We start from the raw sequence: 20,904 nt of genomic DNA, 5'->3' as shown, positions 1-20,904 counted from the left end.
GATAGCTATCTTCAAATATCTCAAGGGGTGTTACATGGAAGATGGAGCAATCTTGTTTCTTCCTGCTCTGGGGGGTAGGACCCATGCCAATGGCTTTAAGGTACAAGAAAGGAGATTCTGACTAAATATCAGGAAAAACTTTCCGGCAGTAAAAGCTGTTCAACAGAGGAATGGACTCCCATGAGAGGTGGTGGACTCTCCTTCCTTGGAGGTTTTTAAGCAGAGGTTGGATGGTCATCTGTTGTGGATGCTTTAATTGAGATTCCTTGAGGTCCCTTCCAACTCTACGATTCTGTGATTCCAGGAACAATAACAAAAAATATTGTTGAGCCTCACTTGTGGTGTGAAATATTTGAGAGGGAGGACTACACACTAAACTTCCTAAATGGCTCTTCATAATACTGTTTCTTGGGCATGGCTTGATAGCTGCTCAAGAAGCATTTGCAGATGACTTAAGTCACACACAGCCTATCAGATCCTGGGAAAATACAGTTGAGGGACTACTTCATATCTCTGCTGCTGGAGCAGAGCCTAATTCCTTTATTGCTTTCTGGGAGGAGGAGAAACAAATCTAGGGGTCATTGCAGTGGCTTAAGACCTGTCCCACACCTGTTTAAGACTTGATATTGAGGGACTACTCTGGAATCTAAGGATCTCAACATATCACAGTTCTCATGGAACATCTGAAAGACAGCTTGTCTCCTGATATTTTTTCGTCCCAATAAACCGAAAAATAAACCTGCCTGAGAGAAAAAAGCCTATGACCTTTTGACGGCAAACTCTCTTCTCCCTTTGCACAGAGAAGTCAACAGCACCCCAAAGTTCAAAACCCAATCCATGCTGTTTACTCACTTGTAACTATATTATTCAAGCACTTCTAACTTTTAACCGGTGCATCAGGACTTTGTTTGTTTTGGGCCCAGATGAAATACCAAGAGGGCTGTGTTGACAAAGCTGGAGACTATTTGGATAAACATTGAACCCAAGACTACCCGCCTGAACTGGCAACGGAGTGAAATCAGTTTAAAACGTATATTGGCTTCTGTTTTTCATAAGTCTGTGCCTCTCTGGGAGGGGGAATTACTAGCTTGCAAAATATATCGGAAGTGTCTTGTGACAGCCAATCAAATAAGGATGTTGTAGCATTCTTGCATAGTTGAAATACACCATCAGTGATTGCATATAAAGAGTTTCTGACTTCCATCTCTTTGTCACACTGTGCCATTACCAAGAAATAGCACTCGGGGCAGGGCTATGCTAATGAGCAGGAGAGATTCTCAGTTGTTTACGTATTTTTTCTTGTGTTAACAGCAAGGCTGTTGGAGAGGATAGACATAACCCATTGAAATGAATGACCTCAAGTTTGTTGCATGCATTAATTTCAATGGGTCTACTCTGAGTAGGACTGACGTTGGCTATAAGCCATCGACTACATAAAACTTTTTCTTCTGAAGGACAAAGTTACTTCTGGAAGGACTTTAATCTCTCAGAGAATAGGGAAGGGTGGCTTCCATTATCCTGGAGAAAGCTTGTTGATGATGTGACATTACCCAATCCCACCCCTTTTCCCATCTTTCATTAGGCCTTCCTTGCTGCCCTGGCATTCACCTACTTCAGTAAAGTGTTTTCTGGGGCTATGATGAAAAGTTCCTTCACCCAAATGGAAAGGAGGTTCGGCATCTCTTCCTCTACGGCTGGCTTCATGGATGGAAGTTTTGAACTGGGTAAGTAGTCAGAGAGAAGTCATTAGTGGGGAGCAGGAGGGGAGAAAGCCCTTGGAGAGGTGAGCTGAGAATAATGTGGATCACCACCTTCCATTCCTTGCTCTTCCTCACAACACTATATACACCTTCTGGGTGAGAAAGGTTCCTTCTTGGTGGATGCTGATTCAAAGGATCATGAGTGATAGGGACATAAGGAGAGTCCTGCTGGTTCACAACAAAGGCCCATTGTCATGATTGGCTGGACACAAAGAAATGGTAGGAGGCAGCAGCTGGGGAACTCCCAAAGGATGAAGGCTCAGAGCCTGGGGATTGATGGTGGGACAATGATGAGTGGTCACAGGGAGAAGAGGCAGAAGTCTAGGAAGAAGAGGCATTGGAAGCTGAAGAGATATCAGTGTTTAGTGAGTGGGAAGAGTCTGTGGCAGAAAGAAATCCAGAATCGGAGGCAGAAGACGGAAAGGAGGGAGGCCAAGAAGCAGAGATGAGTCCAGCTGGTGAAGAAGAGTCAAGGTGTCACCCCCTCCTGCTGGGACCAGGACTCCCAAGACCAGAAGAGGCATGCAGAGGGAGGAGCACAGACAGGCATACCGGCAGAGTCTCAGATTGCTTGGGAAGGGCCTGAGGGAGGAGGAGATTTAGGCAGCTGTAGGAAGGTGGGGACCTTCAGCCTCTGCAACTGTTTCATGGGGCAAGACCCACTAAGAAGAATTGCTGTGGTCATTAAGACCCTTTGTGACAGTTGCAGGGAACCCGTGTCCCCCCTCATGTTCCTGGACTACAACTCCCAGAAGCCCCAGGCAGCATGGCCAGTGGTCAGAGATAATGGGAGTTGCTGTCCAAGAACATCTGGAAGTGCATCTGTGCCATAGGATGTGATGCAACAGCCTCATTGCAACAGCAATGGTAGCCAGTCATTGACCAACTGTGTAGGGAAACCAATTTTATCATAACTTTACCATCCCTGTTTCCTTGCAGTGGCCCCCGCAAAGAACACCAGCGGGTTCTGAGAACAAGTGCTAAGTGATTTAGAAACGAATAAATACTCTATCATTATTTACGTTGTTTTCCAGGGAATCTGTTGGTGATTGCATTCGTGAGTTACTTTGGGGCAAAATTCCATCGGCCAAGGGTGATTGCTCTCGGATGTTTCATCATGTCTCTTGGGAGTTTTTTAACAGCAATGCCTCACTTTTTCATGGGATAGTAAGTACAAGCATGTTTACATTTAGTTTGTTAGATTGGCCACACCTCTTTCTCTGAAGGATATTATTGTGAGATGCAGAATGAAACATATATAAAGATGAATGGCAGAGGTGAACATATCTGTCCCTTTCTGGTTCATAACAATTTCAAATATGTCTTGGGACATGTTTCATCCCAGTATAAACGTTTCAAAACATGTTGGTTTGTATCCAATGCTAGTTCAACTCAGGACAGACACATTCAAATGAACGGCCATGCCTAACTTAGGTTCATTAATTCTATCGGGTTTACCCTGAGAAGAACTTCATTAGGTACAAACTCTTTAATATTAAAATATGCATTTTTGTACTTTTTCCCAAAAAGAAGAAACTTGCGGCTATATTGCAAAATTCAGGATATAAAAAGGATATAATTACATGTAGAGATACAGGACATTCACCACCTTCGCTGGTTCCGATTTAACAGACACAAGACAGCTTACAAAAATCAAAACACAAAATACAGTAAAAATAACATTGCCGAAACAATAATGAAATGTAGCAGATTGGATCCAGGCTAAGACTGCAATCCTAATCCTATTTGGTTATCCTTCCCATGTTGTCTGTGTCTGCTTAGAAATTAATCCCACTTATGTCTAGGTTAAGTGCTTTTGGTGTATCTCCAAGATGGCCAGTGTCAGCTAGAGCTACCAAACTTCTTTGCAGCCACTTTGACTAAGCAACTCTTGACGGTGCATTAAATAGTTCTGAAATTTAGGAAGAAATCCCCATTCTTTACTTCTCCTTATCTACATTGTCTATAATTGCAAATGATCACCATGCTATTCCCATTCTCCAGTGCCAAGGCATCTCTCTGCATCTTTCTTCATCAATAATAATAAATAATAATAATAATAATAATAATAATAATAATAATAATAATAATAATAATAATAATAATATAATATATTTATTTATATCCCGCCCATTTGGGCTGGGTTTCCCCAGCCACTCTGGGCGGCTCCCAACTGAGTGTTAAAAACAATACAGCATTAAATATTAAAAGCTTCCCTAAACAGTGCTACCTTCAGATGTCTTCTAAATGTCATATAGATTCTTTGACATCTGATGGGAGAGCATTCCACAGGGCAGGTGCCACTACCAAGAAGGCCCTCTGTCTGGTTCCCTGTAACCTCACTTCTCGCAGTGAGGGAACTGCCAGAAGACCCTTGGCGCTGGACCTCAGTGTCAGGGCAGAATGATGGGTGTGGAGACGCTCCTTCAGGTATACATGACTAGGGGCTTATCCAAACTTGCTTTTGTGCCATATTTCTAGGCACAGGTTCGTGTTTTAACACTCCTCATCCAAGCGCCTTTTTTTTGGGGGGGGGAAGTGTTTCCTCCATGAAAACCCGCTCAACAATCTGTGGAAAACCCGAATTGCCATTTGCTCTGATTCAGCATTAAAGAGTGTGTTTTCTTGGCGAAAGCGGGTAGCTCATTTTGTCACAGAACCTTAAAGTGTGGACCTGTGCCTAGAAAGGAACTGTGGGATGAACCTCTGGTTTACCTTTCTTTTCAGTTATAAATATGAGACATTATCACGAGGATCTGAGAACTCGACATCTAACCTCTCTCCTTGCTTACTGAACCAAACAGTCCCAGAATCACCAGGGATGTCTGCGTCGGGTAAGGTTGTGGTTTCTCCATGGAAGTTTGTAAGTAGCCCATCAGAAGTGCTGGGGAAAGGGCAGAGATATGCTGGCCCTGATCCCAATATCCATGCATTGAGCATGAAGGTTGGGTAGGGGAGCTTCTAATAGTGCTCAGTTTAATGCATTTGGAAGCCTTCCAACCTTTCCATTCAATGTGGGGAGATCAGGGGTTGAGCAGGCAGGGGCAGAGATTTGGGGAGCAGAGCCGGTGCCTCTACTCAGTATTTGCCCACTCTTGTTCTTTTGAACACTTGGAGAAGGCTAGTGTAAAGTGCTGGACTGTACAACAGGTAGCCCACATGTTGCCCTCTGGATCTTGTTGGACTCCAACACCCATCAGCCCTAGCAATCATGGACAAAGGTCAGGGTTCATGGGAGTCGTAGTCCAACAATATCTGGATGGTCACTCGTTTTCCATTCTTGCTATATGGTGAGCTCTGAGCATTGATCCTTAAGCAAGCAAAATGGAACCAATGGATGGCCTTGGGGAGCTCTAGACCCACCTCTATGATTCTCCATCCTGTCACTTATTCCATGTTATATTTTACCCCACACCAAGTCCATATCATTGGCTACCACTAGTGGATGTGGGCATGGAACCGCAGATAATGACACGTGAAAAGGGGTGGATTGGGGTATTTCTTTTGGCATTTGCAAACACCAGGTTCCTCATCCCTCATCCATAACAGGTGCACGTGTATGTACTTCTGTGCTTGATGATTGAGGAGTGCTTACAGCTACTGATGGTGTGAAATATGGTGGCTCACTGGGACAGGACATTTCCACAATGTTATGATGCTGCTGAAAGAATTGCATTGGCTTCCAATTAGCTGAGTTCAATGTGCTGGTTTTACATCTACAGCTTGGGACCAGGGTGCCTGAAATATCATTTCTATCCTTATGCGCCCTGTCAATCGCTGTGCTCTGGAACTGAGGGCATCCTGCAGATACCAGGAAGTCCACTCCACACAGCTTCAGTGCTGTGGCACCTTTCCTTTGCAATTCCCTCCTGTCAGAATTAGACGGACACTATCTCTCTTGTCTTTTTGGTGCCTACTGAAAACCTTCCTTCTGCAACAAACCTTTTAAACAGAGATCTTTCCTAGTCTGCATTATTTTTTAGATGTTTTCTTTGTTCTGTCATTTATGTGTTTGCCACTCAGTGGGTGGCAAAAGGTAGATTATCATTATCGTTATTAATGTCAAATGTATTATGGAGCTCATTTTGTCAGGCAAAATGAGCTTCTGATCCCCAGACCACAGTGTGGAGAAGAGATTATTATTATAATAATAATTTATTATTTATACCCTGCCCATCTGGCTGGGTTTCCCCAGTCACTCTGGGTGGCTTCCAACAAAAGATTAAAAATACATTAAAACGTCAGTCATTAAAAACTTCCCTAAACAGGGCTGCCTTCAGATGTCTTCTGAATGTCAGATGGTTGTTTATTTCTTTGCCATCTGATGGGAGGGCGTTCCACAGGGCGGGCGCCCCTACCCCGGGTGTAGTAACCGGGCGCCCAGCCACTTGCCCCTCCCTCACCTGTCTTTGCTTCTCCGGCCAGAACAGGTTTCTGGAGCAAGGCTGGCAAGCCCGTTTACTTTTCCAGAAACAGGACAAAATAGAACCAGTAGGGCTGCCACCACTCCCTCAACCCAGGGTTACCAGAAGCCACAGCTCAAGGGAGCCAGCTGTGCTCCTTTGTTACCGGCTAACCCCCAAACTGCAAGCTGTTTTCACGAGCTTGCAGGCAGAAATCCTTTGATACAGCGCAACCAAGAAGTCTAGACGCTGGAATTAGCCATTCCCCCGGATAGGCACACACAACACAAGAATATGTCTTTCTTAAGATTTATTTTAAAAACATAAAAAACATGCTAATAAGCAGGCACATCATTTGGTACATTACAAGTACAGAAAAATAAAAACGTTGTAAATTATAGCTAGCTATATACTCACTTCTATACTCTAAGGCAAAGCGAGGATAGTTAGAGTCTTTCAGAAATCCACATCCAAAGGTCTCAGAAAATCTTCAAGGCAAAAGCACAAAAAGACGAAAAGACGGCTGCTTGGTGGACATCAGCAGCCGGGTGATTCCTTGCGAAAATGCAGAGTGCACTCTCAAACCCAGTTACAAGATATTTTATCCATAATTTACACGTGGACTTAGAAACCCCAAAACCCAATCAGAACCCTTTGATTACATTTGAATTCTCCAGTGACTAGCTTGTGGGCTAATAATTCTAACTTGTAGCAGCTGAGCCAATTAAACCTGCAAAACCCAATTAAGCCTTCAGAACCCAGATCAAGGGGTTTCCTCCCTTCCCATGGAGACTGGTAGAACTTAGGCAGATGTACATTCTCAGGCAATCAAGGATAGATAGCATTTCAAAGGGTATGGTCACAGCTTCGAACACAGGTGTTTAACCTTCAAATTAGCCCAACAATTCCTTTCCCATAGAAGTCCTCTCACGCCCTTGGAGCCAGCGGGCCCACAAATTAAAGCAACAGGACAGCTCTCATATTCCTTACTGGTTTCCCACAAAGCCTCACTCTCCACTTGACCAAAGAATAGCTACTAGGGGAGTACTAACTTTACTACACCGGGAGCATAGGAATTGGACATCCCACCACCAGAACATCCTTGGTGAACATCTCCTGTTTGGGATTGCTTGGGAGTATATGTGTTTCTGTGCAAAAGGCATGACTACGTACTCCTGCTATAACTGCTGTTATTTGCAGGCTGTGCAAAAGAAGTTGTATCTTATGCGTGGATTTATGTCTTGATGGGGAATCTACTACGTGGAATAGGTGAAACACCAATAACTCCACTGGGCATATCGTACCTGGATGATTTCTCGAGAGAAGAAGACACTCCTTTTTATATTGGTAACGTCTCATAGGAAAATCTCATCTCTAGTACTAAATAAAGATAAAGGGACCCCTGACCACTAGGTCCAGTTGCGGACAACTCTGGGGTTGCGGCGCTCATCTCGCTTTATTTGCCGAGGGAGCTGGTGTACAGCTTCCGGGTCATGTGGCAAACATGACTAAGCTGCTTCTGGTGAACCAAGCAGCGCACGGAAACGCCATTTACCTTCCCGCTGAAGTGGTACCTATTTATCTACTTGCACATTGACTTGCTTTCGAACTGCTAGGTGGGCAGGAGCAGGGACCGAACAACGGGAGCTCACCCCGTCGCGGGGATTCGAACTGCCAACCTTCTGATTGGCAAGCCCAAGAGGCTCAGTGGTTTAGACCATAGCGCCACCTGCGTCCCATGTACTAAGTAGTGCCTGACAAAAACAAAGGCAGATTTTCAAGCTGCAGCACTCAGATTTTGCACCTGCTCCTGAGTTGGATAGCATGTCAAAAAGCCTCTTTATAGTAAAATCTGACTTTGGTCATCAGCAGAGTTAGAAGCATTTTGCATTCATGTTGTCTAAATTTGAATTTTCTGTCATCCCATTTTGACTCACTCACAATTTGATTTTTTTAAAATAAAATCTGCTTTGACCCGAGAAGTGTACAATTTCTTCAAAAAATTCTCAAGCTTTCGAACCAAATGAGGTAAAAAGTCATAGAAACAGTATCACAATGCTTTATTACTCAGGAAAACGTTTGTGAATCTCTTTAAGATTCACCAGTTCTGACAAAGTTCCCCCTTGCATTATGACACCTGCTGAAGGACACTATCAATGTATGTATGATAAGGCTGCAACCCTGTAACCACTTACCTGAGAGTAAACCACATTGAACTCTATGGACCTGACTTATTAGCAGACACGTGTAGAATTGCACTGTTAAATGTGTGTTCGGAAATGCAAGCTTGATCCCAATTATTCATAACGTGATTCTTTAAACTAGGTGAAATATACTCAGAGTCGAGAGTGGATTTCATGCTCTTTATTCAGCTCATAGTGGTGAGGAGGAATGGAAGTTCCCCCAGAATGTCTGCTTTATATACATTATTTACACATTGGGCCCCACGTGATTGGCTAGTTCCAGGATTCACCTGTAGGCCAATCTGGTTGCAGATTCACTTCCACCTGGAGCTGGATTGGGTGGCTCCTGTGGACCAATCAGACTGCTGCATTCTGAATCCTATTGTTCTAGGACCAATCAGACTGCTGCATTCTGAATCCTATTGAACTCAGTACATAACACTAGGGCTGTGCTACCTTTTTATCCGTGAAGAGTGGTCTTTCAAGGGGCATGAAATATAGGATATCCCATCCTGCTCTGAAGCTTGTGTGCACTGGAATATACTGATAATATTTTCTTTATAACTGCAGGCTGTTTGCACACAATAGGAATGATTGGCCCAATGGCTGGTTTCCTTTTGGGATCTCTGTTAGCCAGACTGTATGTTGACATTGGCTTCGTGGATCTAGGTGAGTTGCAAGCTGAAGATTGGTGGTTGTAACATGTGGCGTGCAGCAAAGCTTGACTCACGGCTTTGAATCATATGGAGCTGTGAGCTCTGTAGCCTTCACATTTGGATAGCTCCCAAGCCCAAGTGGGATGCTTTGGAAAGAATTGGAGTTCTTGTTATTAAATATACCAAGAAAAAAGCACACCAAGAACTCAGGCCAATATAAGTTTCAGTTGTGGGAGATTATGAGCTCAAACAGAGATTACAAACTCAAACTCATAAAGATATGTATAACACCATAATTCGTTACAGAATTAAAGATAAGAGTTTATGAGTAGAGATAGGTCTGATGAGGCCCTAAGCTACTGAAGGTAATGGGGCCCTTTAAATGTCCAGCTGTCCTTTGTCAACAACAAATTGTCGTTGTTTTTTGTTTTGAATGTATGCTATATGGTAATTTATGGACCTAATAGGTATCTACAGCCATTTGCACATAACAAAATATGTGATATTTTAGGGAGCAGGCTAGCAGCAGGGGCCATTACTTATATCATAGGAAACTACACAACACAAAACACTGTTGCTGTATGTAGGTTTTATTTTATTTGTTTTTTATCTTATATTTTGGAGATGTACATCCAGTTTTTTTCTTTTAATTTTTTTTGGGGGGGGCCCAAGCGAGTGGGGCCCTAAGCTATAGCTTGTTTAACTTATACATAAATCTGGCACTGCTGCCAGCATTTGTACACAGTTATTTCCCATATATTCAATAAACGTTCCCCAATCATCTCTAAAAATATGTTCTTCTTGTTCTCTCATTCTATATGTTAAGTCTGCAAGCTGCACATATTCTGTCAACTTAAGTCACCATTCTTCTTTGGCTGGGACCTTGCTCGTTTTCCATTTTTGGGCTAACAAAACACGGGCCGCAGTAGTGGCATACATTAATAACCTTTTTTGACACCTGGGAATTTCAGTCTGAATTATCCCCAACAGAAAAGACTCTGGGTTTTTTGGGGAAAGCGCTTTCTCCTTTTTCGTTTCTTACCATGGATAGTTGATGAACAGATGGACTTTGACCTGTCTCTTACTCTAGATACGGTAACGATAACTCCGACTGATTCCCGCTGGGTTGGCGCATGGTGGCTGGGCTTTTTGATCGCTGGCGTCTTCAATCTGATTTCCGGCATCCCTTTCTGCTTCCTGCCTAAAAGCCTGGACAAAGAAGGAACGAGCGATCCTGAAAAGAAAAAACTGGAAAGTCATGCTGATGAAAGCCATATACAGAAGCCTGAAAGTCAACGAGGAGCTCGCTTCTCAAAACTGAAAGGTGAAAGATCTGCCCTGGCGGCCCAGGACCTATTCCATGGGTCGGCAAACTAAGGCCCAGAGGCCGGATCCGGCCCATTTGCCTTCTGGATCTGGCCCACGGATGGTCCAGGAATCACCGTGTAGATCAGCGTGGGGATTCTGATCATTCGGGCCGTGCCATTTCCCCCCCTCCCTCACACACATCATGGCAGTGCCTCCTCCCTCCCTCCTCCTGGCTTCTCCCTGCCCTGCCTAGAGGGGGAAGGGGGTTGGGCTTTGTTGAGTGCCATTTTAAGCAGCCCCTCTCTGGAGCCAGCCCTTTCGCGCTGCTCATTGTCCCGCCGCCAGCCCCTGCCGCTCGCAAGGCACAGGTAAGCAGCCACCGGGGCTCGTCCGGTGCTGTGGAGAAGGGAGGGGAGAGTCGTGGGGGGATTCCCCCCCAAAAAAAATATAGTCTGACCCCCCACAAGGTCTGAGGGACAGTGGACTGGGCCCCCTGCAGAAAAAGTCTACTGACCCCTGACCTATTCAGTCGTGTCAGGCTCTGGATGGTCAGTTGAATGGAGAAGGGGAAGCACTGCAACAAAGGAAGGCCGTTGGGCAGTGGTAGGCAGGGATGTTAGAGAGAAATAGAAATGAAAGGGGAAATTATTATTATTATTATTTGCATAAATTTTTATTCAGGTTTTTTTTCCCATAATACAATGCAATTAAAAACAAACCAAATAAAAGCAAAACCAAAAAAATGAAAAAAATGCTAGTGAGCTGCAGTTTTGCCACGTATTGCTGCCGCAGCTCAGAGATACAATTAACAGCAGCAAATAAACTAGGATATCAGTTCATGACTGGGTAGTGACTCTCATGGGTCCAAATGTTTTCATTTCTTTGAATTTGATGTTTTATAAAATGATGTGCAGATCATTCATAAAATGTGCAGGTCTGGCCTGCACTAAGCACCACATCTCTCTCTCTTTCAGAGTTCTTTACGTCCCTGAAGAGAACACTGGGCAACCGAATGTTCTTTATGTTATTGTGCTCATCGTTGCTGCAGTTCAACAGCTTTATTGGTTACTTAACATACAGCCCGAAATACATAGAGCAGCAGTACGGTCAGCCAGCGTCCAGGTCTAACTTTGTAACAGGTGAGTCCTGTGTGTGTGTATTAATGAAAGGGACTTGAGCAGTAAATGTGCATAGTAACTGGCCATTGTGCACATTCACCAGGCCTCATGGTGAATGTGCACATAACCCTTCCTAGAAGAGGGTGCTGTGTACATTTACCAGTCAATATACATAACCTCCAACAGGCTTTGGGCACTGTGCATATCTTGAGTGATCTTTGTACATTCTCTAGCCAATATGCCTTGATTTGTAGGAGGAGGTGATTGGTTTGTTTTGGTTCTTGTTTTTATTATGCATTTTGTGTTCTCATTTTGTATTTTATGTTGTCAACCACCCACTGACCTTTGGATGAAGTATTTGGATGAAATTTCATTAATAACAATAGCAACAGCAGCAGCAGCAGCAATAATTGCCAGTCGGTATTGGGGAATGTGCATATTTCACATGTGTTTTGTACATTCTCCAGGCAATTTGCAGATTATCCAGTCAGTATGCATGCTCTCCAAGAAACACGCAGTCTTTGTACCCCAGGCTGCTTCTGGAACACTGCCTAATCCTCATGGCCCACCTGAAGAAGTAGGAAGAAGGCAGGCCAGCCCCTTTTCACCACTCTCTGTTGTTCCCGATTCAGATTACTTTTGTATTTCTCCCACATGTGTCTAACAGGAGGTTAAGATCTAAATCTACAGATTTAATCCGCAATCCATTTCCCACAAAGAGGAGGAGCAATACTGTATTCTTAATGTTGGTCCTTTCCCCCTTTTAACATTTCCAGGGTATCCTTTCAGTCTCCCCACCCGTTTGCTGTCCCTGTTAAGTCATTTGCAATGTGGGGGGGACAGGACATGATCCTTATTTCCTTCTTTGTCTTTTATTCCAGCCGTCACAGCCATACCAGCAGTCTGCCTTGGTGTATTCCTAGGAGGCTTCATCATGAAAAAATACAAAATTGGCATAGTCGCCGCAACCAAAATGGCATATGTACTGTCATTTCTAGCATTTGTCATTTCGCTATTCTACTTAATAGTGGGTTGTGAGAACCGCACAGTGGCTGGATTGACAGTATCTTATGATGGGTATGTGATACAGATGCAGTGTGTGTGTGTGTGTGTGTGTGTGTGTGTGTGTGTGTGTGTGTGTTGCAAAGATTGGTACATAGCTTTGGAGGTACATTGGTACCTCGGGTTACAGACGCTTCAGGTTACATACGCTTCAGGTTACAGACTCCGCTAACCCAGAAATTGTGCTTCAGGTTAAGAACTTTGCTTCAGGATGAGAACAGAAATCGAGCTCTGGCAGCGCGGCAGCAGCAGGAGGCCCCATTAGCTAAAGTGGTGCTTCAGGTTAAGAACAGTTTCAGGTTAAGAACGGACCTCCAGAATAAATTAAGTACTTAACCTGAGGTACCATTGTATTCCTGGATCCGTCTTTGCCATTGGAGGCCCACATGACCTTGGCAGCTAGGAGTGTCTTTTACCAGCTTCCTCTGGTACGCCATCTATGATCATATCTGGCCAACGTGGCCATTGTAGCATTTGGTAACCTTGAAATGGGACTTCTGCAATGTGCTCTGTGTGGAGCTGCCCTCAGGCCTGGCCTGGAAACTCCAGCTGGTGGGAGATGAAACAGCTAGACTGCTGGTGGGAGCAGGCTATGTGTGGCACCTCTGCTAAAACATCTCCACTGGTTCCCCCATGTGGGATTCCCAAAAATAGACCAGAGGCAGTTAATATTTCATCCAGAAGAGCTTTACTGCTACTGAAGGCAAATGAGCATAACGGTCACGAATCCAATACATTCAGGATTGGCACTGTCCGTAAGAAATCCAGTTGCAGCAGACTTAACTTAAATTTACAATAAGTTATAATAAGACTAAACCATAACACTAAGCATACTGTGTACAGAACACCACACCAGAAGGCAGTGGCGTAGCGTGGGTTGTCAGCACCCGGGGCAAGGCAAGTAATTTGCGCCCCCTAACCCGTGGAATTGTGCCCCCTAACCCGTGGATTTGTGCCCCCTAACCCTAACCCCCAGGTGTTGCGCCCGGTGCGGCCGGCCCCCCCTGCACCCCCCACGCTACGCCACTGCCAGAAGGAAAAGAGACAGAAAGAGAAAGTGAAAACGCAGGCTCCTTTTGGCCTTACTTTTATAGTCAGCATGACCTTGACTGAAGAGATAACAAAAGCAGTTTAAGCCAGCTGTGCTCAGCTTCTCTGAAGGAATAACCCAAACATCACGAACCTTCTGCTTGTTTCTTTTACGCAGAGAAGCTTCCAGAACCCTCTTGAATTAATTAGAATAGGAAAGATCTCTACACATCAGATCAAGACTTTCTGTACCTAGAAATGCAAATTGACAACTGGACAGGGGTGGCCCAACACATTTTGCCACCTGAGGCAAAATGGGGAGTTGCTGGTTCCACCTCCTCCTTCCCCCTGCTGAAGCCGAGGTCCTGGTCCTCTCCTCGCTTTTCTGGCAGCAGAGGCACCAGGTGGGCTTGGTGGCAGGGCAGACACAGCAGTGGGGTTTGCCACCTCTGGATCCCAATGGAATCTCACTTCCTAAGACATTCACCTCAGTGTGCCTAAGGGTAATGCCAGCTCTGATACCAGGCCAGGTTCAACGTTCTCATGTTCAGAGACAAATTTCTGCACAACCTGGGTGGGTCCAGGGTACCTTAAGGATCCGTGAGATCCTCTGGAGGAGAGCTGTTTGCTGTTCCCTGTGCGTCATGGACTGGAGGGACACAGAAAAATGGTGGGAGGAACCCCTGAGGGAAGAAGGTTCAGAGCCAAGTGATTGATGGTGGGACAATGAAGAATGATCAGAGGGAGAGGACTGGGGAAAGGGGGTGCTGAAAGCTAAAGAGGCAACAGGGCTTAGTGAGCTGAGAGAGTCAGTGGCAGAGAGAATTCCAAATCAGAGGCAGGAGCTAAAGCAGGAGAGGAGGGAAGCCAAGAGTCAGAGATGAGTCCAGCTGGTGAAGAGGCACGGGTGTCTCCCACTCCTGCTGTGACAAGCTGCCCTCCCCACTTATCTCCCAGAACCAAGAGAGGCATGAAAAGGGCCAAGAAGAAGTTGACTTCTCATAGGTGTAGTCTCAGATTGCTTGGGGGGAAACCCTGGAGAGCAGGGGACTTAGGCAGCTGTGGGGAGGTGGACCTTCAGTCTCTACAACTGCTTCATAGGGCCAATATCTGCTGGAGATGAGCTGCCGCGCTCATTAGGCCTGCCACTCCTGTGCAGATCTGTTTTTGCTAATAAAGAGTTAACACCAACTTGCTTGGTGTAATTTACTACTGTCTCGCTTCTCTGACCAAAATCACTAGAAGTTGAGTATTTAGTCACTCTTCCAGCATCTGGAGGGCACCCTGTTGGTTACCCCTGTGCTAGATGTGCCTTAGGATGAACTAAAGGAAAACCTCCCTGCTTATTCCACAAGGCAAGTGGTTGCACGGGGCGCAACTCCTTTATCTTCAGCCTGCAACCTGAATTGCAACTGTGCCACAAACCAGTGGGATCCGGTCTGTGGAGAAGATGGGATGACATATGTGTCGCCCTGTTTCGCTGGATGCAAAGCTGTGACAGGATCCAGGAAAGACACAGTAAGAGCTTTGTTTTCGTGAAAATAGTAGTAGTAGTAGTAATAATAATAATAATAATATATTTATACCCCACTCATTTGGGCTGGGTTTCCCCAGCCACTCTGGGTGGCTCCCAACAGAATATTAAAAACACGATAAAACATCAAACATTAAAAACTTCCCTAAACAGGGCGGCCTTCAGATGTCTTTTAAAAGTCAGATAGTTGTTTATTTCCTTGACATCTGATGGGAGGGCGTTCCACAGGGTGGGTGCCACTACCGAGAAGGCCCTCTGCCTGGTTCCCTGTAACCTCACTTCTCGCAGGGAGGGAACCACCAGAAGGCCCTCGGCGCTGGACCTCAGTGTCCGGGCAGAAGGATGGGCCGATATACTGGGCCGAGGCCGTTTAGGGCTTTAAAGGTCAGCACCAACACTTTGAATTGTGCTTGGAAATGTTCTGGGAGCCAATATAGGTCTTTCAGGACTGGTGTTATATGGTCTCGGCGGAGGCAGTGCTGCCTTTTACCTTGAAAGGGGATTGGGGGCAGAGAAATGAACTCTTTAAAGGAATTTCTGGTGTCCCCTACTTCTTTTTCAAGAAAGGTGGGCAAAGGCAGAATAGATAGGCATATGGAGTCCAGGATTTCGCTTCTATTCATTTATTTACCTTATGCAAAAAAACTTTTAACCTTCTTTTCAGGTTTTTCAGAATTGTAGCTGCATTGAAAAAGGGGATTCTGGGCTGAGGAATTCCTCGGCAGTTTTGGGAGAATGTCCAAGGACTGACAGTTGCTCAAGAAATTTTATTTATTATGCAGTGATCAAAACAGTGGCTTCCTTTTTCTATGCGCTGGGAGGGACTCCTTTTTACATGATCATGATTCGGTAAGTAACAAGTTGTGCCTGCCACAAGAAAGGCCATACAGGTAATATCCGCTTCTTTCCTTGTTTCATATTAAAAGTTCCCTGAAAACAAATACCGTAATTCCATTGCCCTCTGCTGCAGATTTCCAAACCCCCGGGAAGAGACCCTTAGTATACTGTGGCAACTGAGCATGCTAATTTCTCAATTGTTGCCTACTTAGGTACCATAGTTTCCGCTCCATACGACGCACCTGACCATAAGACGCACCTAGTTTTTAGAGGAGGAAAACAAGAAAAAATATATTCTGAATGAAACAGTGAATGTATGATTTTTGTGCTTCATGCTGTTGCCACAGACCTGTGATTTGACAGTGAATTTGGGGTGACCCAATGCAAAAATCCTGAGGATCCATGTGGATCTGTGCTTTGTAACCACATTTTTGCACCATTGCGACCCCACGCAACAGTGGGTGCATAATTTTTTTGGTGCAGGCTGTAGCCATGGACATGCTATGTGATCTGATGGTGAATTTGGGGTGAGCCAATGCAAATATCCTGAGGATCCATGTGGATCCATGCTTTGTAACCAGGTTTTTGCGCCATTGCGGCCCCAACAGTGGATGCATGATTTTTTGGGTGCAGGCTGTAGCCATGGACATGCTATGTGATCTGATGGTGAATTTGGGGTGACCCAGTGTAAAAATCCTGATGATCCATGGGCTTTTACCTCCCCGCTCCTAGGCAGTCTCCTTTATCTCTATTGTTCCTTATCTCCCTCCCGATTACTTACCGATCAGCTGCTTCCTTTCAACATCCCCTTCCCTCTTGTTTGCCTTTGTGTCTTTTCCTTAGCTGGAGCAGTTTTTTGCTCCTCCTTTTCTTCTAATTTCTTTCCTCATTGCTTTAGTCTTCCTGTCTCCTCTCCTTGCAAGTTTGCTGTCTTTACCTCCCCCCTCCCAGGCAGCCTCCTTTATTGCTAGCGTCCCTTATCTCCCTCCCGATCACTTGCCGATCAGCGGCTTTGTTTCAACACCCACTTCCCTCTTTTTTAAAAAAAGCATGGATCTGCTTTTTGCCCCAGGGCAATTCGGCTCCATGGACCACGCATTCGCTCCATAAAATGCACAGACATTTCCCCTTACTTTTTAGGAAGAAAAAAGTGTGTCTTATGGAGCGAAAAATATGGTACTTTAAAAAAGAGAAAATAACCTATTTATTTAATTACTCAGTTTCTATCCTGCCCTGCCTCCCAAAGGAAGCCAGGGTGGTAAATTGTACTTTTGCAAATCCTGATATTCCCCCCTCTTCTTTCACAGTGGCCCAGTCTTCCATCAGGACACCATTTCTATTGGCACTCATAAGCCGAGTTCAGTATTAGAGGGAGTCGTACCAATAATACACTGCAATTCCTCTTTTTTTACCCCAAATCCCAGCCTTTCAGAGCTGTCTAAATTCACTGGAGGCAAGGCTTGAGTTCACATAGCTACCCTTCCTCCATGGTCATAAAGTTTGCTGAATCGGGCAAACTCCTGAACTCACCTTTTGCACCAGGCTCACTTTTGTCACACTTTTCCAACATCCCATCATGCTCTGCAGTGACTACATCGATTAGATTGGAGGGAACATTAGAAGCTCTCTTATTCTGAGTCAGGCTATTGGTCCATCAGCTCAGAATTGTCCACACTGATTATCCACGCTGATTGGAGGTATTGCTGACCCTTGCATTACACTGGAGAGGCTCACAATTGAATCTGGGACCATCAGAATGCAAATTGTGCTCTCCTCCAGTGAGCTTCCCCCCACAATTGCTGCTTAAATGCTAGGAAGGGAAGAATCCGCTGTTGGTTTACTGAGCATCACATTGAGACGCTTATGCGGAAAGCAAATAATAATAGAAGATAACACAGCCAAAGCACTAGCAATGGATTGCTCACTGTGTTAGTAACATGACAGATAATTTATAGAGACTTGCAGGAATGTATAGAAGCATATTTTCCACTAATGCTGATTTCTTTCATCATTTAGGTGCGTAGATCCAGAACTGAAGTCACTTGCAGTTGGACTCTATATGCTTGTTTTGAGAGCTTTGGGTAAGAAACATCACCATTCTGGTCATTTTTGAATATCACTGGACACCCCCCCCCGCCCCAGTTCTTCACACACTCACACTCACACAGGCAAGTAAGCAAGAAGTATGTGGGGCAGGCTTCTGTTGGAGCGACACTAACATTACTCTGATGTAGGCCAGCTGGGTTGGGCAGAAGGACCCAGTCCAATGTAAAGAAGATTTGGATTGGTCTCTCTGTGAAAGAGATGTATGGGGGGGGGGGTGAGGGAAGGGTGGGAGAGGGAGGTATGTGTGCACAGTCTGTGCATGCCACTGAGATTGCTCCTCATCAGGCTGATTTTGGTCCCCCCCCCCCGAACTTCTGTACTTTTGCAAATGTTGGGGTTTCCCCTATCTAACTGAGATCACTCCCTTTGTTTGTGGCTGTTGCCAGTTTTGCTCCATACCTGAAGAATGTTTGCTGTCAGTTATCTGTTAAGATGATTCGGTTGAGCAATCCCCCAAGTGGCTTATGAAACCTGCATGCTCAGAGGTGGTGGTAGGGGGTTGGGAGGGGCGTGTCTGTCTCAGAACCGTGGATGTATAAGCCGATAAGGACCATCAATTCCCTGCTAAAGGCAACTAGTTGACCACTGCTGGAAAGAAAATGACCTGAGCAAGGCAGGCCATGCATTATTGCAATGATCTGCTCAGTATTTTGGGTTACTAGGCTTCTAAGACTTACACACATACAAACACCCTGTCTCTACTATCACCCTACCCAAGAATATTGTCTAAAAATGTGCTTTAGATGACAACCTATATTTAGCGCTTGATGTTTTTCAGCTGGAATTCCAGCCCCTGTTTATTTTGGAGCAGTGATAGACAGGGCTTGCTTGAAGTGGGCAAGCAGCAGCTGTGGCAAGCGAGGAGCTTGCATGCTTTATGATGCGACAGTATACAGGTGAGCTCCATTGGAATCCCACAGCTTCTCTGTCATCTCAAGGGCAGCTGCCTCATTAACTTAATGCAATGGCTGGGCTCAATCTAGATGACTTCCTGCCTGGCAGCCATCCAGGTGGAGTCCTCTGAGGCTAGCCGTCTCTCTGTCAATTAATTTTAATGCCTGGCGCCAGGATCCATCTCTCTTGGGCAATTTGTTAAGAGAACAACAGGGCTTCAAGTTATAGTTGGCTAAATTACGTTGATTAATGGACTAGAGCTTTGGGGTGCAACCATAGAATCGTAGAATTGAAAGGTCTCATGCAGAAGGACTCAGGTTCAATTCTGGGCACCCCTAGGCAGGACTAGGAGAGACGCCTGTCTGAAATCCTGGAGAGTCACTGCCAGGCAGTGTAATCAATGGTCTGTCTCATTATAAGACAGCTTTCTATGTTCTTATCTCCCCCTCTGGTGTTGGAGGAGGAATCGCTTAACCTGACCTAGTAGCATATGGACAGGCAGGGTAGATGTCTTAGGAAAGATGACACACACTGTTTGGCCACAGCAGCAGTTTAGTCACTGCATTCTGTACTGGCCGTAGTTTCTGGACCAGTTGTGTGCCCAGCCGCAGAGTCCCCATCCCCACTGAGCGTGCCCAACTAGGGTATATGAATAAAGGGGCACCGCAACTGTCTGGGATTAAAAGGCCACAACTTTATTGGTTAAAGAAATAGGTAAGGTAAAGGTAAAGGGACCCCTGACCATTAGGTCCAGTCATGGCCGACTCTGGGGTTGCAGCACTCATCTCGCTTTATTGGCCAAGGGAGCCGGCGTACAGCTTCCGGGTCATGTGGCCAGCATGACTAAGCCGCTTCTGGCGAACCAGAGCAGTGCACGGAAATGCCATTTACCTTTCTGCCGGAGCAGTACCTATTTATCTACTTGCAGTTTGACGTGCTTTCGAACTGCTAGGTTGGCAGAAAGAGGTAGGTAGGCATAGGTATTGGACGTGTAGCCCTCTCAGCCTCCTAGTGGGGGTATGGGGTATGACAGGGTCTGCTTGGGGCGGGGGGGAGGGGGAAGAGAAGCGGCAGTGGCAAAACACAGGTTTACACGGATGGCCCGACCCTAAGAGTTGAGGAAGCTCTATGGCCCTTTAGCCACCCGCTTCCAGCTCTATGCTCCTGGCCGACTGCGCTGCCAAGGGCTGCCTCAGCAAGCTAATTTATGCCTGGGGAGTGGACCTGAGGGAAGGCTGCGTCCCTCAGGTCTGCTCCCCAAGCTGCACCCCACCCCCCGACTGCCGTGGATAGGCTGATTTGAATAGTGGGCTTGGCAGATGAATCTGACAAATGCATTTTCTCAAAATTAGCAAAGTTTCCCCCACTTTGCTGCTTTAATGAGGCCGTAATATTTGGAGGAGCACTGGGTTCACCCCCTAATCAAGACTAATTTATTCCAGTGATCTTTTGTTTTGTTTAGCAATTGAACCTTGTGGCTGCTACTATCTGTTTTGCTTTCTGCTAAATATTTTGCACATTATCACACTACAATTTCAAATTATTATTATGATGTTGTGTTGCAACTTACACCGTAAGCCGCTCTTAGGATTTTTTGTGTGTTTGTGATATATAGATAGATAGAAAAAGCAGGAATGAAAAAGTCAAATATAAACACAATTCCTCTGTGGGTTCTTCTCTTATGCAGACATTATTTCTTCGGTCTAACATTTGTCTTAAGAGCTCCATCCTATCTGCTGGGCATAGTCTTCTTCTTGTTCGTGAAGAACCATTTTGGAGCAAAACAGGCTGATTCCCCCGAAACCAGGAGGAAAGAAGATGCTCTGAATGGGGAAACAAAGCTTAATGGCGCCGAACATACGGCAGGCCTTTCAGATGCAGAAATGGACACCTGCATCTAGCGCAAATGAACCATCGCACTGTACTTAGGCAATCATGCACAGACCATTGGAGGGGGGGGGCATCTTGACTATATGAAAGATTAAACCGTCCAACACAGCAGTGCATTATTTAA

General features: G+C 45.3%; 1 protein-coding gene across 1 annotated transcript in view; it reads left to right on the top strand.

Moving 5' to 3' along the window:
* Positions 1 to 20,904, top strand: part of LOC308486246 (solute carrier organic anion transporter family member 1B3-like) — a 25,606-nt gene extending 4,702 nt beyond the window's left edge. Inside the window, exons 3-15 of the mRNA XM_081022838.1 lie at positions 1,583 to 1,724; positions 2,795 to 2,927; positions 4,488 to 4,594; positions 7,364 to 7,510; positions 8,917 to 9,015; positions 10,093 to 10,326; positions 11,285 to 11,449; positions 12,310 to 12,505; positions 14,875 to 15,037; positions 15,718 to 15,902; positions 17,907 to 17,971; positions 18,775 to 18,892; positions 20,578 to 20,904. Coding sequence (XP_080878964.1) covers positions 1,583 to 1,724; positions 2,795 to 2,927; positions 4,488 to 4,594; positions 7,364 to 7,510; positions 8,917 to 9,015; positions 10,093 to 10,326; positions 11,285 to 11,449; positions 12,310 to 12,505; positions 14,875 to 15,037; positions 15,718 to 15,902; positions 17,907 to 17,971; positions 18,775 to 18,892; positions 20,578 to 20,791 — 1,968 coding nt within the window. The 3' untranslated portion in view covers positions 20,792 to 20,904. The remainder of the gene's footprint in view (positions 1 to 1,582; positions 1,725 to 2,794; positions 2,928 to 4,487; positions 4,595 to 7,363; positions 7,511 to 8,916; positions 9,016 to 10,092; positions 10,327 to 11,284; positions 11,450 to 12,309; positions 12,506 to 14,874; positions 15,038 to 15,717; positions 15,903 to 17,906; positions 17,972 to 18,774; positions 18,893 to 20,577) is intronic.

The sequence above is a fragment of the Podarcis pityusensis genome, assembly GCF_964106645.2.
Source record: "Podarcis pityusensis genome assembly, chromosome: 10".
Lineage (NCBI taxonomy): Eukaryota > Metazoa > Chordata > Lepidosauria > Squamata > Lacertidae > Podarcis > Podarcis pityusensis.
This window is presented reverse-complemented; position numbering and strand designations above follow the sequence as displayed.